Raw genomic sequence first — 14495 nt, forward strand, 5'->3', positions numbered from 1 at the left:
CATGCTTGGCATGCTCAGTGTGCCAAGTCAAAGTTCTAAAAACTTTGACAAAAGTGTTCTGTGATAGGCTCCATCCTGATGATTTCACCCATATGTGAGGACTAACATCCTGTTTATCCTGGGAGAAAGTGCCTTACTACTGATGCCACCATCTTAATAAAATAATTGTATGATTTGTAATAAACTCCTTACTAGTTTGTTCCTGGTCCATTCAGCTATCCACAGCCTGAATCTCCAAATCCCCATGCCAAGCCCAAATACTTTCATCAAGCTCATAGTAAAACTTAGCATTTTCAGTATGTATCCAAATCAGTCCAGATTCCTGGAGTTTTGTGACCCTACCAGCAGATGAAGACAGACAAAAGTTTACTGACACTGCTATATAACTTAAGTGTGCCACCTGCAGTCCATCAGTATTTTTCTGTCTCCAGCAGATGGTAGATGGTGCAGTCTGGGAAAAAAAAAAAAAAAAAAAAGGGAAAGAAAAAGGATTTCTTCCCGAGGAGTTGTGAGGTCCTGGTAGGGCCCGCCTCTCTGGTTGAGGCGGGCCAGCAGGGGGTTGGTGACCCTTCTTAGCTCTGTCCGGGTTTCCATGGGGCAGACATCTGGTGGTCCACATCCCTCAGCCTACACAAGGCAGCCTGGTGACCTGCTGGCAGTTCTGAGAAAACTCAGAAGGGGTAGGGAAGTATACTGGGGTTTTTCTTCTTCCTTGGCTTTACTTTTTGTGGTAAAGTTGTTGGGGAAAAAAAAAAAGAAGCGGGTCTATTTTTTTCAGATAGGCAGTGTCAGAGTACCTGGGCCTGGATTGTTTGTTGGGAGTTAGGGTCTGAGTCAGGGCAGCAGCTGGCATGCGGCTCTACATGGTGAGGCCCGTGGTGTTGGGCACGCGGTCGGACCCATGCCACACAGCACAGTTTGCAGGGCATGTAAGGGGGGGGGGGTCACGTTCACGCCTAAATTGACAGAATTTATGCTCTGGCTGTGCTTCTAGAGGGGAGGGAGCATCAGTAGGGTCCTCCCCTTCTGTTAGGATGGCATCTGTGTGCCAGGCCAGGATTTCTCAGACGGCTTCCCTTTGCAGCGTGGCAGCTATTTTGGATTCGGCCACACCGTCTACAGCAGCTTTGGGAGAGCCTGATATTTCTCCACCACAGCTATCCCTAGCTGGGGCAAGCTCTGGAATGGCTCGAGGGGAATTTGAAGAGGAGGATCTCTTTATGTTGGCTCCGCGGATGTGGATTCTCCAAAGGACCAGGACTCTGTGAATTCCCAGATTTTTCATCTGAGTTTGTTCTGATGATGCACCAGGCCTTCTTGGCTAAGAAGGCATTGGGGGGCACAGCAGGTGCAGCCTTGAGCCTCGATCCACCAGGGGGGTAGGGTGGGGATGGGGGTGTCCCTCTTCAAGCGCCAGGTCCGGCGCTAAGCATAAGTGGTCCAATGGGGTTCGGCATGTGTTAGGCCTATCTTTGGCCAGTGACCCACAGGGGGATACGGACAATTTTGAGGATTTGTAGGAATCCTCCCTGGGGTGGATCCTCTGCAGGAGGCCCTGGACTTGACTGGAAACCCAGAGGAGAATCCCGTGGCTGAAGGGGATGATTCTCAAAGTGGACTTATGTTCTTATGACTGTCCTTTTGCAGAGAGGAGCTCTGGCCCTTGATTCTGCAGGTTCTTTAGAAACTGGAAATCAAAGTGATGCAGGAGGAGTCTGACTTAGAGGGTGCTGATCTTGTACTGGATTGCCTGCAGGGTCCAGCGAAGGCATTTCCTTTTCAAAAGTTGGTGAAGAAGCTGGTTGTGCGGGTGTGGGATACTCCAGAAGCCGAGCTGAGAATGGGCAGAGCTATGGCTAACCTCTACCCTTTGCCGGAGGAGCCCTTGGAGTTGTTAGTTCTTCCCAAGGTGGATGCTCCAGTTTCAGCGATCACAACGAAGACAACTATTCCAGTGGCGGACTCAGCCACTTTAAGGGATGTGCAGGTTTGGAAGTTGGAGCTTCACATCAAGAGGATCTTTGGGGTTTCGGCTCTGGCTATCAGGGCTGTGGTGTGCAGCAATTTGGATCAGAGGGCACGTCTGTGCTGGGTCCAACAGTTGCAAGCTTCATGGGGAGATGTGGCACAGCAAGCTGACCATTTGGAAGCTACTGTGGCTTATGGAGCTGATGCCTTCTATGACCTCATTAGGACCTCTTCTCGAATTATGATGTTAGCAGTGTCAGCCAGATATTTGCTATGGCTACGGAATTAGTCAGGGGACATATAGTCTAAGTTGCAGCTTAGGGTTCTCCCTTTTAAGGGGAAACATTTTTTTTGGAGAAGACTTGGAGCAGATAATGAAACATCTAAGGGAGTCCAAGGTGCACAAGTTGCCGGAGGACAAACCTAAGAGCAGAAAGTTTGTGCCGTGTATTAGGTTTCGGAACAATTGGAGGTTTCGTCAGTCCAAGAGTTCCAGTGGTCCGCAGAGGCAGCCCCTGGCCAGGGCTCTGTTCTGGAGTCAGTCTTGGGGGGGGGGGGGGGGGGAAAAAGAGACAGAAAACTCTCCTGGACACCTCTGGTACTGGTGCAGAGGGAGCTAAGTACTCGCAATGAAGCTGGGCCAGTCCACTCTTTGGTTCTGGATATCGGAGGGTGTTTATCGCTCTTTTTCAAAGAGTGGACCAGGATTACCATGGACCAGTGGGCCCTCGAGATAGTAAGAGAAGGCTATATATTGGATTTTGCATGTCCTATCAGGGATGCTTTTGTGCGCCCCCTTGCAGTCTTCTCGCAAAGCAGGTAATGATTCGAGGGACAGTGGAGCGCATGAAACAACTGAGTGTCACAGTGCCAGCGCTGCCAGAGAAGCAGCGAACAGGGAGGTATTCAATCTATTTTGTGGTGCCAAAGAAAGAGGGGTCTTTTCGACCCATTCTGGATTTAAAGAGGGTGAATGCAGCCCTCAGAGTTCCACTATTTCACACGGAAACTCTAAGGTTGGTCATCACGGCTGTGCACAAGGCAGAGTATTTAGTGTTTCTAGATTTTACAGAGGCCTATTTGCACATAGCGATCAGGCAGAAGCACCAGAGGTTTCTGTGGTTTGTGGTTCTTGGGGAATATATGCAATTTCGAGTTCTTCCCTTCTGTCTGATGACGGCACCATGCATGTTCACCAACGTGATGGTGGTGGTGGAGGCGGTGACTTTGAGATGGGAAGGAGTGCTGGTGCACCCATACCTGGACTGGCAAGTCGGAGGACCTCTGTTGACAATTGGTGCAGAAGGTGCTGCGATGCCTGCAGTCTTTAGGCTGGGTGGTGAATTTTGCAAAGGGTCATCTTGTTCCCTCTCAGTCCTTGGAGTATCTGGGGGCGCGGTTTGATACGCGGGATGGGAGAATATTCCCCTCAGGGAACAGAGAATTCTGAAACATCACCTGTTGGAGCTTTCAGTGCCCAGGATGTGGGACTATTTGCAGGTCCTGGGCTCCATGGCATCGAATGGAGTTAGTCCCTTGGGTATTTGCCCATATATGGCTTCTTCAGAAGGCCCTTCTCTCTCAGTGGACTCCGTTGTTAGGGAGAGTTTTAGCTTCCTCTGCTGTTTGAGGGGGACTGCAGGGATAGTCTTTCCTGGTGGCTGCTTCAGACCAATCTGGAGCATGGCTTAGAATTGGAAGTCCAGATTGGGTGGTGGTCACTACCAATGCCAGTCTTTCAAGCTGGGGAGCAGTGTATCAGGCAGCGCAGGGCCAATGTTGAGTAAAGAGGCTTCTTGGTCTATCAATCGGTTAAGAGACAAGAGTGGTGCGATTTGCTTTGCTTGCTCTTCCACCATGTTTGCACGGTTGGCCAGTGAGAGTTCTGTCAGACAATGCGATGGCAGTAGCTTATATTAACCGGCAAGGTGGGACCAGGAGGCACAGGAGTTGGTCCTCTGGACAAAGCAGCACTTGGAGAGAATAGCGGTGTTGTTCATAGCTGGGGTGGACAATGTGCAGGCGAACTTCCTGAGTCAGAGAATGTTGGACCCTGGAGAGTGGGAGCTCTCAGAAGTGGTGATGAGTCTCATTCGCAGGAGATGGGGGTCCACCTCATATGGACCTGATGGTGACCAGAAGGAATGCAAAGGACCCTTGGTTCTTCAGCTGAAGGAGAGAGAACGGGGCAGAGGGGTGTCAATGCCCTGGTGCTGCTGTGGCCTCAGAATGCGTTGCTGTATGTCTTTCCTCCGTGGCCTCTGATGGGCAAGGTGATACGGCACACAGAAAGCATCCGGGGTCTATAGTTAAGATAACTCTGGAGTGCCCACACCACCCTTGTTTCGCAGATCTCGTCAACTTGGCCATAGATAGACCCCTCAGTTTCAGCCATCTGGAGAAACTTCTCCATCAGGACCCCATATTTTCTGACCAGGTGGCTCACTTTTGTCTCGTGGCCTGGCTTTTGAAAGGAAGCAACTAAGGCAGAGGGGTTATCCTGAAGCGGTTAGCACTACCTTGTTGCAGGCTAGATGGATTTCCATGTCTTTATCTTATGTGCGAGTTCATAAGGTCTTCAAGTCTTGGTGTATTGCAAGGATTGTGCAGGCATTGCAAGCTTCACTGTTGCATATTTTGATCTTCCTTCAGGAGGGTTTGGTCAAGGGTCTGGCCTTTAATTCCCTGAGGGTCCAGATAGTGGCACTGGGCTGTCTTCCTGGTAAGGTGCAGGGTTATACCCTGTCTGCATATCTGGCTGTCATTCATTTCCATTGGGGAGCGAAGAATTTGCATCCACTGGTGAGGAAGGCATGTCCATCATGATGTCTTAACCTGGTGCTTACAGCGTTGTGTGAGGCTCCATTGAGGAGAGCACCTTGAAGGATTAGACTCTTAAGGTGATATTTCTTGTGGCCATTTCATTGGCGAGGAGAATTTTGGAACGCCAGGCTTTGTCATGCCAGGATCTGTTTCTTGCATATTTGTGCATGGTGCCCTCTTTTCTGCCAAAAATGGTATCAGGGTTTCATGTTAATCAAACTATTGAACTTCCAACCTTTCTGGACTTGGATACCTTCGCTCCTCATGCAAAACAGCTGAGGTCCTTAGATGTTCTGCAGTCGTTGCTACGATATTTGAAGGTCACAAATGATTTTCACTTGTCAGATTACCTTTTCATTCTCTGGAATGGGCCAAAGAGGGGACCATCAGGCTTCTAAAGCTACGAATGTGTGCTGCTTAAACAAGTGATCGGTTTGGCTTACATCGCTAAGGGTCAGTCAGTGCCGGATGTTTTAAGGGCTCATTAGACGCATTTGCATGCAGCCTCTTGGGCTGAGGTGCAGCAGGTATTGCCACAAGAGATTTGCAGGGCAGCAACTTGGAAGTCGCTGTACACTTTCACCAGACACTATTGCTTGGATGTCGGGGCTCTGGCTTCTGTGTGCTTTGGTGAAAGCATTCTGTGAGCAGGACTCGCCAGATCCCACCCAGTTTAGTGTGGACTGATCTGGGTACATACTGGAAAAGAAAATTGGTTTTTACCTGCTAATTTCCTGTAGTACCACAGATCAGTCCAGAGGCCCACTGAAGGAAGGGAGAGTCAGCCGCTTGTTATGGTGGTTTGTCTGTAATGCAGAGTTGTTAACAGTTCTCTGTGCTGTTTTCGTTGTTCTACTTTGTTTTTCTAGTATGTTATAGCATCACCATCCTCCTGTTCATTGCGGAGGGGTTGGGCTGTTAAATTCTGTTTTCTATCTTGGCTTGGATACAGGTCAATACTGAGGAACTACAGGTGGCACACTTGGTAATACAGCAGTATCAGTAAAAATTTATCTGTCTCCATCTGCTGGCAAGGGGCTACAAAACCCAGGAGTCTGGACTGATCTGTGGTCCTACAGGAACGAAAATTAGTAGGTAAAAACCAACGTTCTCCAGAAATCTCTTCTGATAGCAAAAAAACGGTAGAAACATATTTGTATTTCTTACTACAAAATAAAGAGAAATCCAACTCACCCAGCAGTTTGTGCATCTTTTATTCTGTACAAGAGTCCTGTGCCACTTCTTAATAGATCCAATTGTCCCTAAAGTAATACAACATGGAACATTAGTCAGTCTTTAAGGGGGGGGGGGCGGGGATGGTGGTGGTGGCCAACAGTTTTCCTTCTGCTTTTGGACTTCATGGTCAATCGGAACCAGCAATAGGGCTGCAATCATAGGCCTTAAATCTATGTCTCTTCGGCATGCAATAACAGATCCCCCCCAAGGACTCTGAACATGCATCTGTAGCATCTTCAGCTCCAGCTAGGTCCAGATAGCGGAAGATCTGACCCAGAAATCAAGTCCAGGTCTTTCTGCATGGCAGTGGCCACCACTGGGCCAGCCCCATAGCATTAGTTTCTCTCCAGATGGAAATCTGCAGCATACCTATACAAACACAATTTCCTTGATAGAAAAACATTTCTCTTTCATTCTCGCTTGAACAAAAGTTGGACTGAAACCACCAGCTGCATATACAGAAGTATTTTTCCAGGGGAGAAAAAGAAAAAAAAAATCTTTGCAGGGACCCTGTGCCTTTGCCACTGAAAAGTTTAGCATGACACTGCAAGCTACATTACAGTGCAGCAGCGGCTGTGTAAACCTTCCTCTGCTGCTGAGCATGAGGCAAGCTCCAGCAGGTGTCACTGATCAAAACACTTTGATGAGCCAGGCCATGGCACAGGGGATTCAGATTTGGTTCCCCCATCCATCAGACCGGGTCCCACCGCAAAGTTGGTGCACTCAAGCCTGGGATGAGAGAGAGGGAAGATGGCTGCTGCTATCATGACCATGCTTGCCAGCCAAAGAGTGGCATTAAGGATTGCTCCTTCAGTCCTCAGGTCAGCTATCTGGAGAAGGGGGTTTAAAGATGGGAGCGTGAGAAAAGGGAGGTGGGGGGGGAAGACAAACCATACTTTGGTAACCAATCTAGAGACAGGTTAATTTTCAAAAGAAATTTCTGTAGGTAAACCAATGCTTTGCCCTTGGAAGAGGCCTGCTATAAAATTGTCACCTAAAATGCGAGTAAAAAGAAAATTATTCCTTACCTGCTAATTTTCGTTCCTGTAGTACCGAGGATCAGTCCAGACGGTGGGTTATGTCCCCCGTCCAGCAGATGGACTCAGAACAAACTTCGAGGGACGTCACCAGTAAAAGCCAGTGCTCCCTCTGCTGGAGCTCAGTACCGCGTATAGCAAAGCCCAAGGACCCAAAAAAAGGGTTGAATCAAGTTAAACATACCTGGAAAACAGGCACTAACTATAGATAATAATAAACCGCCAACGAGCGGTAAGGCACCCAACTTGTAGGGAGCTGTGAAAACAGAGATAAGAAACAAAGACTGAAGATATCGACAGTAAGCAGACCCGAGCAGAAGCAAAATATCCCAAAGTGGTGGGCGTCTGGACTGATCCTCGGTACTACAGGAACGAAAATTAGCAGGTAAGGAATAATTTTCTTTTCCCTGAACGTACCAGGATCAGTCCAGACGGTGGGATGTACCAAAGCTTCCCTAAACCGGGTGGGCCCCTGAAAGCCCTGCTCGGAGAACCTGGCCACCAAAATGTCCCATGGAGGATGACGCCAGGTGTAGTTGATAATGTCTTGAAAAGGTATGCAGCGACTTCCACGTCGCTGCTCGGCAGATCTCCTGTGAGGAGACAGAGCGAGATTCCGCCCAGGACGCCGCTTGGGAGCGAGTCGAGTGAGCGATAACCCCGCTAGGCGGAATACGGCCTGCGCCAATGTAGGAAACTGAGATAGCTTCTTTAAGCCATCGTGCAATCGTTGTCTTCGAGGCCTGGCACCCCTTCTTCGGACCGGACCAGAGAACGAAGAGATGATCGGAGAGCCGGAAATCATTGGTCACCTCCAGATAGTGACGCAAGGTGCGTTTGACATCCAAAAGACGAAGAGACCGGGGCTCGCTGGGTCCAAAGGACGGAAGTTCAACCGTCTGGTTCATGTGAAAAGATGAGACTACCTTTGGAAGAAAGGAAGGTACGGTGCGCAGGGAGACTCCTGAATCCGTGAACCTGAGATAGGGCTCCCTGCAAGACAACGCCTGTAGCTCCGAGACACGACGCGCTGAGCATATGGCCACAAGGAAGACCGTCTTGAGCGTCAGATCCTTGAGGGTCGCTCCACGTATCGGTTCAAAAGGCGCCCCTGACAAGGCTCGAAGCACCAGGTTGAGGTTCCAGGAGGGACAAGGATCCCGTACAGGAGGACGCACATGCTTGACCCCCTTGAGGAAACGGGCAACGTCCGGTTGCAGGAGAAGAGAGCTGTCCGCTCCCACGAAAGAAGCCAGGGCCGCCACCTGGACTCGCAGGGAATTATAGGCGAGTCCCTTATCCAGACCGTCTTGAAGGAACTGCAGAATCGACGGGACCGACGCCTCCGTGGGTCGGATCCCCCTGGAAGAGCACCAGACGTTGAAAGTTCTCCAAACTCGCACATAAGCAACAGAAGTAAAAGACTTCCGGGCCCGCAGCATAGTAGAAACTACCGCCTCAGGGTAGCCCCTGTGTCGAAGTCGGCGCCGTTCAAATGCCATGCCGCAAGACAGAAGAGTTCGGCCTGGTCGAAATATACTGGGCCCTGGCGCAGTAGCCGAGGAAGATGACAGAGCCGAAGCGGGCCGTCCACCGCCAACTGGAGAAGGTCCGCAAACCAAGGCCTGCGCGGCCACTCTGGAGCGACGAGTACCACCAGACCTTGATGATTTTCTATCCTGCGGAGCGTTTTGCCCACCAAGGGCCACGGGGGGAAGACGTAGAGCAGCTGATGAGTCGGCCATGGGAGGGCTAGGGCATCCACCCCCTCCGCGCCGCGTTCCCTCCGGCGGCTGAAAAACCGAGGTGCCTTGGCGTTGGCGGCCGTAGCCATCAGATCGAAATGCGGTGCGCCCCACCGCTGAATCACCAACCGCATTGCCTCGTCGGAGAGCTCCCATTCGCCGGGATCCAGTTGTTGACGACTGAGAAAGTCCGCCTGAATATTGTCCACTCCGGCGATGTGAGAAGCTGCGATCCTGACGAGATGCGTTCCGCCCATTCCATTAGGGGGGTCGACTCTAGGGAGACATGTTTGCTTCTTGTGCCCCCCTGTCGATTGATATAGGCCACCGTGGTGGCGTCGGAGAGGATTCGTACTTCCCTGTTCCGCACCAGGGGGAGGAACCGCTGTAGCGCCAGCCGCACCACCCTGGTCTCCAGACGGTTGATCGGCCAGGTCGCCTCCGTTGAGGACCACGTCCCCTGCGTTGCGCTTCGGTCGCAGACGGCGCCCCAGCCCACAAGGCTGGCATTTTAACTTGATTCAAGCTAGGCCAAATACAAGACAGGAGAGAGAAGAAAGAAGAAAAGAACCTACAACCCTGTCAGACTGGGGGAGCCGTGGATCCCCCCAACTCTCATATGCTGGAGTCAGAAAGATACTGAGCTCCAGCAGAGGGTGCACTGGCTTATACTGGTGACGTCCCTCGAAGTTTGTTCTGACTCCATCTGCTGGACGGGGGACATAACCCACCGTCTGGACTGATCCTGGTACGTACAGGGAACATATGCTTATAACAAAAAGCATTCCTGGGGACAGGGTTTGTATTTACCGCATATTTCTGCATTTTTAAAAGTATCCAAGTAAATTTTCCTCCAAAAAAAAAAAAAGTCTGCACCCAAATCAGCAGACAAAATGTGCGCTGGTAGTTTTAGTGGGATAATTTTCAAAGGCAAAGTATGCAGGGACTTTCCTTTTGAAAACTGGTGTAAATTTATGCACATATTTGATTTGAAATTTATATGGGCTGTACAAAAACCCTCTTACATTTCACATAAATAGGTTACTTGGTTTCATTTTTATTTGTAACCAGGACTGAAAAAGCCTGCATGACATCAGCGGTAAACAAATACTTCCTCTTTTGGGTCCAATTAAAATAATGCTTGTAAATACAATCCAGAGGCTGAAATGAGTCCTGTGCAACTAGGAGATGGTAAGTCCATCAGGAACAAACACAGGAAACTTCTCTTTAACGTCTTCCACTTTAATCAGGCTTCAAGGCGCCACTTTTAGATTTTATTGGTTTCACCCAGAATTAAAAAAGAAAACACCAGAGCAAATGATAATCTGATCCTACCATTGATAGGAGTCGGTTGATGGCCATCGCCCTGTGCTGGGCTTCCAGATGAGGCAGCTCATTCTGGATAACTTGATCTGTAATTCCATGGGGAAACTGCTGGCACAGTTCTAGGATCCTAGAGAAAATTAAGAGCAAATTACAATTTTAAAGCTCAGGAAACCAGTGCATAGGAAATTCTGCATGATACATAGCTTAACAAAGTATGTGAATTTTAAATTATCAATCTTTAAGTGTACAATAAATACTTTCCAGCTTTTTTGAGCAGAATACATGTTCAGTTATAAGAAAATTATTATTTACCTGCTAATTTTCGTTCCTGTAGTACCATGGATCAGTCCAGACAGTGGGTTATGTCCCCAATCCAGCAGATGGAGTCAGCACAAGCTTTGAGGGGGCGTATCCATATATACTACTACCCCCTCTGCAGGAGTTCAGTATCGAGTATATCAAAGCCCGAGTAGAAACCCCCGAAGGATCAAGTTTGTGGAAACAGATAATGAAAACAATTGTAACCGCAACAAGTAACTGCAAACATCCTACCAACTTGTAGGGAGCTGTGAAAAACAGCGAAAAGAAACAACTGTGAAGACACAGAACACTGCGAGCAAGAAGCAGCGCAGAGCTGAGCAGGATCAAGAACCCAAACGCGGTGGGCGTCTGGACTGATCCATGGTACTACAGGAACGAAAATTAGCAGGTAAATAATAATTTTCTTTTCCCTGTACGTACCTGGATCAGTCCAGACAGTGGGATGTACCCAAGCTTCCCTAAATCGGGTGGGGTCCTGCGAGGCCTGCTCGGAGAACCTGCTCGCCAAAGTGTCCAGAGACCGAAGAGGCGAGGTGCAGACGATAGTGCCTCGAGAACGTGTGTAACGATTTCCAGGTGGCTGCCCTACAAATTTCCTGCGAGGATACCGAGCGAACCTCCGCCCAGGAAGCCGCCTGAGAACGTGTAGAATGCGCTACGATTCCGGGTGGGGGAGTCCAACCCGCCCCAATGTAAGAAGCAGCAATGCCGGCCTTCAGCCATCTGGCAATGGTAGTCTTCGAGGCCTGAGACCCCTTCTTAGGACCGGCCCAGAGTACAAAGAGATGGTCAGAGGTTCGGAACTCATTTGTAGCCTCCAGATAGAGGCGCAGAGTGCGCTTGACATTCAAGAGACGGAGAGACTTCGGCTCTGAGGAAGAGAAGGACAGCAACTCCACCGTCTGGTTCACATGGAATGCAGAAACCACCTTCGGAAGGAAGGAGGGAACGGTGCGAAGCGAAACTCCAGAGTCAGAGAAACGGAGATAGGGCTCTCTACACGACAGAGCCTGCATCTCCGAGATGCGTCGAGCGGAACAGATGGTCACAAGAAATACAGTCTTGAGAGTGAGATCCTTTATCGTTGCGCAGCGGCTCGAACGGTGGTCCCGACAGGGAGCAAAGCACAAGGTTAAGACTCCAGGAGGGACAAGGGTCCCGTAACGGAGGACGCATATGCTTGACACCCTTGAGAAAACGAGCAATGTCAGGATGCTGTAGAAGAGAGCCCCCATCGCTCAACAGCGAACCAAGGGCGGCCACCTGAACCCGTAGTGAATTATAGGTGAGCCCTTTTTCCACCCCCGCCTGTAGAAACTGAAGGATCTGAGGTACAGAAGCCTTACCGGGTCTCGTGGCCTGGCTGGTACACCACAGCTTGAACACCTTCCAGACTCGAACATAGGCTGATGTCTTTCGTGCCCGCAATAGCGTGGATACTACCGCCTCCAGGTAGCACAGACGCCGGAGGCGGCGCCTCTCAAAAGCCAGGCTGCAAGACAGAAGAATTCTGCCTGCTCGAAAAATACCGGGCCCTGATGTAGGAGCTGGGGGAGGTGCCCCAGCCTGATTGGCCTGTCGATCACCAGCTGTAGCAGGTCCGCAAACCAGGGTCGCCTGGGCCATTCTGGGGTGACGAAAACCACGGTCCCCTGATGGCTTTCTATTCTGCGGAGCATCCTGCCCACCAGGGGCCATGGTGGAAAAGAAAGATATGGCGGCCACGGGAGGACCAGGGCATCCACTCCCTCCGCGCTCTCTCCGGCGACTGAAGAAGCGTGGAGCCTTGGCGTTGAGAGCGGACGCCATCAGATCCAAGTGGGGGGCCCCCCACCAATGGACGAGAAGTTGCATTGCTTTGTCGGAGAGAGACCACTCTCCGGGTCCAGCAGTTGACGACTGAGGAAGTCCGCCTGGACGTTGTCCACACCGGCGACGTGCGAGGCCGCTAGCCGGACGAGATGACGCTCCGCCCATTGCATCAGCAGCGCCGCCTCGAGCGCGACCTGCGGGCTGCGCGTGCCTCCTTGTCGGTTGATGTAGCCCACGGTGGTAGCGTTGTCCGATAGGATTCTGACTTCTCGGTTCCGAAGAAGCGGGAGGAAATGTCACAGAGCTAGCCGGACCGCTCTGGTTTCCAGACGGTTGATTGACCACTTCGCCTCCACCGTGGACCACGTCCCCTGCGTGGCGCTTCGATCGCAGACTGCACCCCAGCCTGCTAGACTGGCATAGGTGGTCACCACCACCCAATTTGGCAGATCGAGGGACATGCCACGGGCCAGGTTCGGCGGATCCAACCACCAGCCCAGACTGTCCCTGGCATTCTGTGGGAGCGGGAGAATCATCTGATAGTCCTGCAATACTGGTTTCCAACGGGAGAAGAGCGCCCACTGTAAGGTCCTAAGGTGCGCGAAAGCCCAAGGTACAAGGTCGATGGTGGACCCCATCACTCCCAGGAGTTGCAGGTAGTCCCAGGAGGTGGGCTCTGGTAACGCAGAGAACCGTCGTGTGTGATCCCGCAAGGATTGAGCTTTGTCCTGGCGCAGAAAAACGTTGCCCAGAAGGGTGTCGAAAGTTGCCCCCAAAAAAAAACCCAAGCGTTGCGAGGGCATGAGAGAGCTCTTGGAGGAGAAGTTCACTACCCATCCCAGGGAATGTAGAAACCGTACTACTCGAGTCACCGCTGAGCGTCCATGATCGAATGACTTCGCCCGGAGGAGCCAATCGTCCAGATAAGGATGAACCAGGATGCCCTCCTTCCGGAGAGCTGCCGCCACAACTACCATGATCTTGGTGAAGGTGTGCAGCGCCGGCGCCAATCCAAACGCGAGAGCCGTGAACTGAAAATGCTGGTCCAGAATTTTGAAACGAAGGAAACTGTGGTGGTCCGGGCGGATGGGAATGTGCAGGTAGGCCTCCGTTAAGTCCAGGGAGGCGAGGAACTCCCCCCGATGCACCGCCGCAATCACTGACCGGAGCGTTTCCATGCGGAACCGAACGACTCGAAGGGATTTGTTGACTTCCTTGAGGACTAGGATAGGCCGGAAGGAACCGTCCTTCTTTGGTACGACGAAATAGATGGAATAGTGGCCCGAGCCCACCTCTCCGAAGGGCACGGGCGCAGTAGCGCCTATCTCCCGGAGTCTGTCCAGAGTCAGCTGCACCGCTCCTCTCTTGAGGTCCGAGCCACAGGGGGAAAAGATGAACCTTCCCTGCGGGGGGCGGACAAATTCCAATGCGTAGCCGTGTTTTATGGTATCCAGGACCCACTGGTCCGAGGTGATCCGTGCCCACTCCGCTTAGAAATACGTTAGTCGGTCCCCAATCCTGGGGACAGGGGAGTGGGCGAGACTGGCATCATTGTGAAGACTTGGTATAGGGGTTCCCGGTTCCGGGAGTAGTGCGTGCGGGCCGATGCCCGCGGAAGGCGCGCAACCAGGGCTGAGACCTGGGGGCGGATGGCCGGGAGCCCGTCTGTCTGTAGCCCCTGTAGCGCCGTTGCGCTCTGGCTCTGGTCCGAGAAGAAGAAAACGCTCTGGATGGTCGAAACCTATCCTCCAGCAGCCGATGAACAGCGTTCTCCCCCAGGGACTTGATGATCTGGTCCAAATCCTCCCCGAAGAGGAACTTGCCCCTGAAGGGAAGAGAGCCCAGACTGGACTTAGAGGACGTATCAGACGCCCAATTGCGTAGCCACAGTAGTCGTCGTGCTGCCACTACCGAAACCATGGATCTTGTGAGGACCCGAAAAAGGTCGTACGAGGCGTCCGCCCCATACGCCACTGCGGCTTCTAGCCGATCTGCCTGGGCAGCCTCATCGGACGGCAGGTTCTGAGACGTGAGGAGTTGTTGCACCCAAAGGAGACTAGCCCGCTGGGCAAGCGAACTGCACATCACCGCCCGCATACCCAGAGCGGAGACCTCGAAAACCCGCTTAAGGAAAACTTCCAACTTACGATCCTGTGTGTCCCGCAACGCCGCACCTCCCGTCACTGGGATAGTCGTCCTCTTCGTGACCGCCGACACTGCGGAGTCC

General features: G+C 51.6%; 1 protein-coding gene across 1 annotated transcript in view; it reads right to left on the minus strand.

Moving 5' to 3' along the window:
• Positions 1-14495, minus strand: part of POLR3F (RNA polymerase III subunit F) — an 80708-nt gene that overhangs the window by 44405 nt on the left and 21808 nt on the right. The window contains exons 2-3 of the mRNA XM_029594466.1: positions 10145-10262; positions 5986-6053 (exon numbers count right to left, since the gene is read on the minus strand). Coding sequence (XP_029450326.1) covers positions 5986-6053; positions 10145-10262 — 186 coding nt within the window. The remainder of the gene's footprint in view (positions 1-5985; positions 6054-10144; positions 10263-14495) is intronic.

The sequence above is a fragment of the Rhinatrema bivittatum genome, chromosome 3 (assembly GCF_901001135.1).
Source record: "Rhinatrema bivittatum chromosome 3, aRhiBiv1.1, whole genome shotgun sequence".
NCBI classification, from domain to species: Eukaryota; Metazoa; Chordata; class Amphibia; order Gymnophiona; family Rhinatrematidae; genus Rhinatrema; species Rhinatrema bivittatum.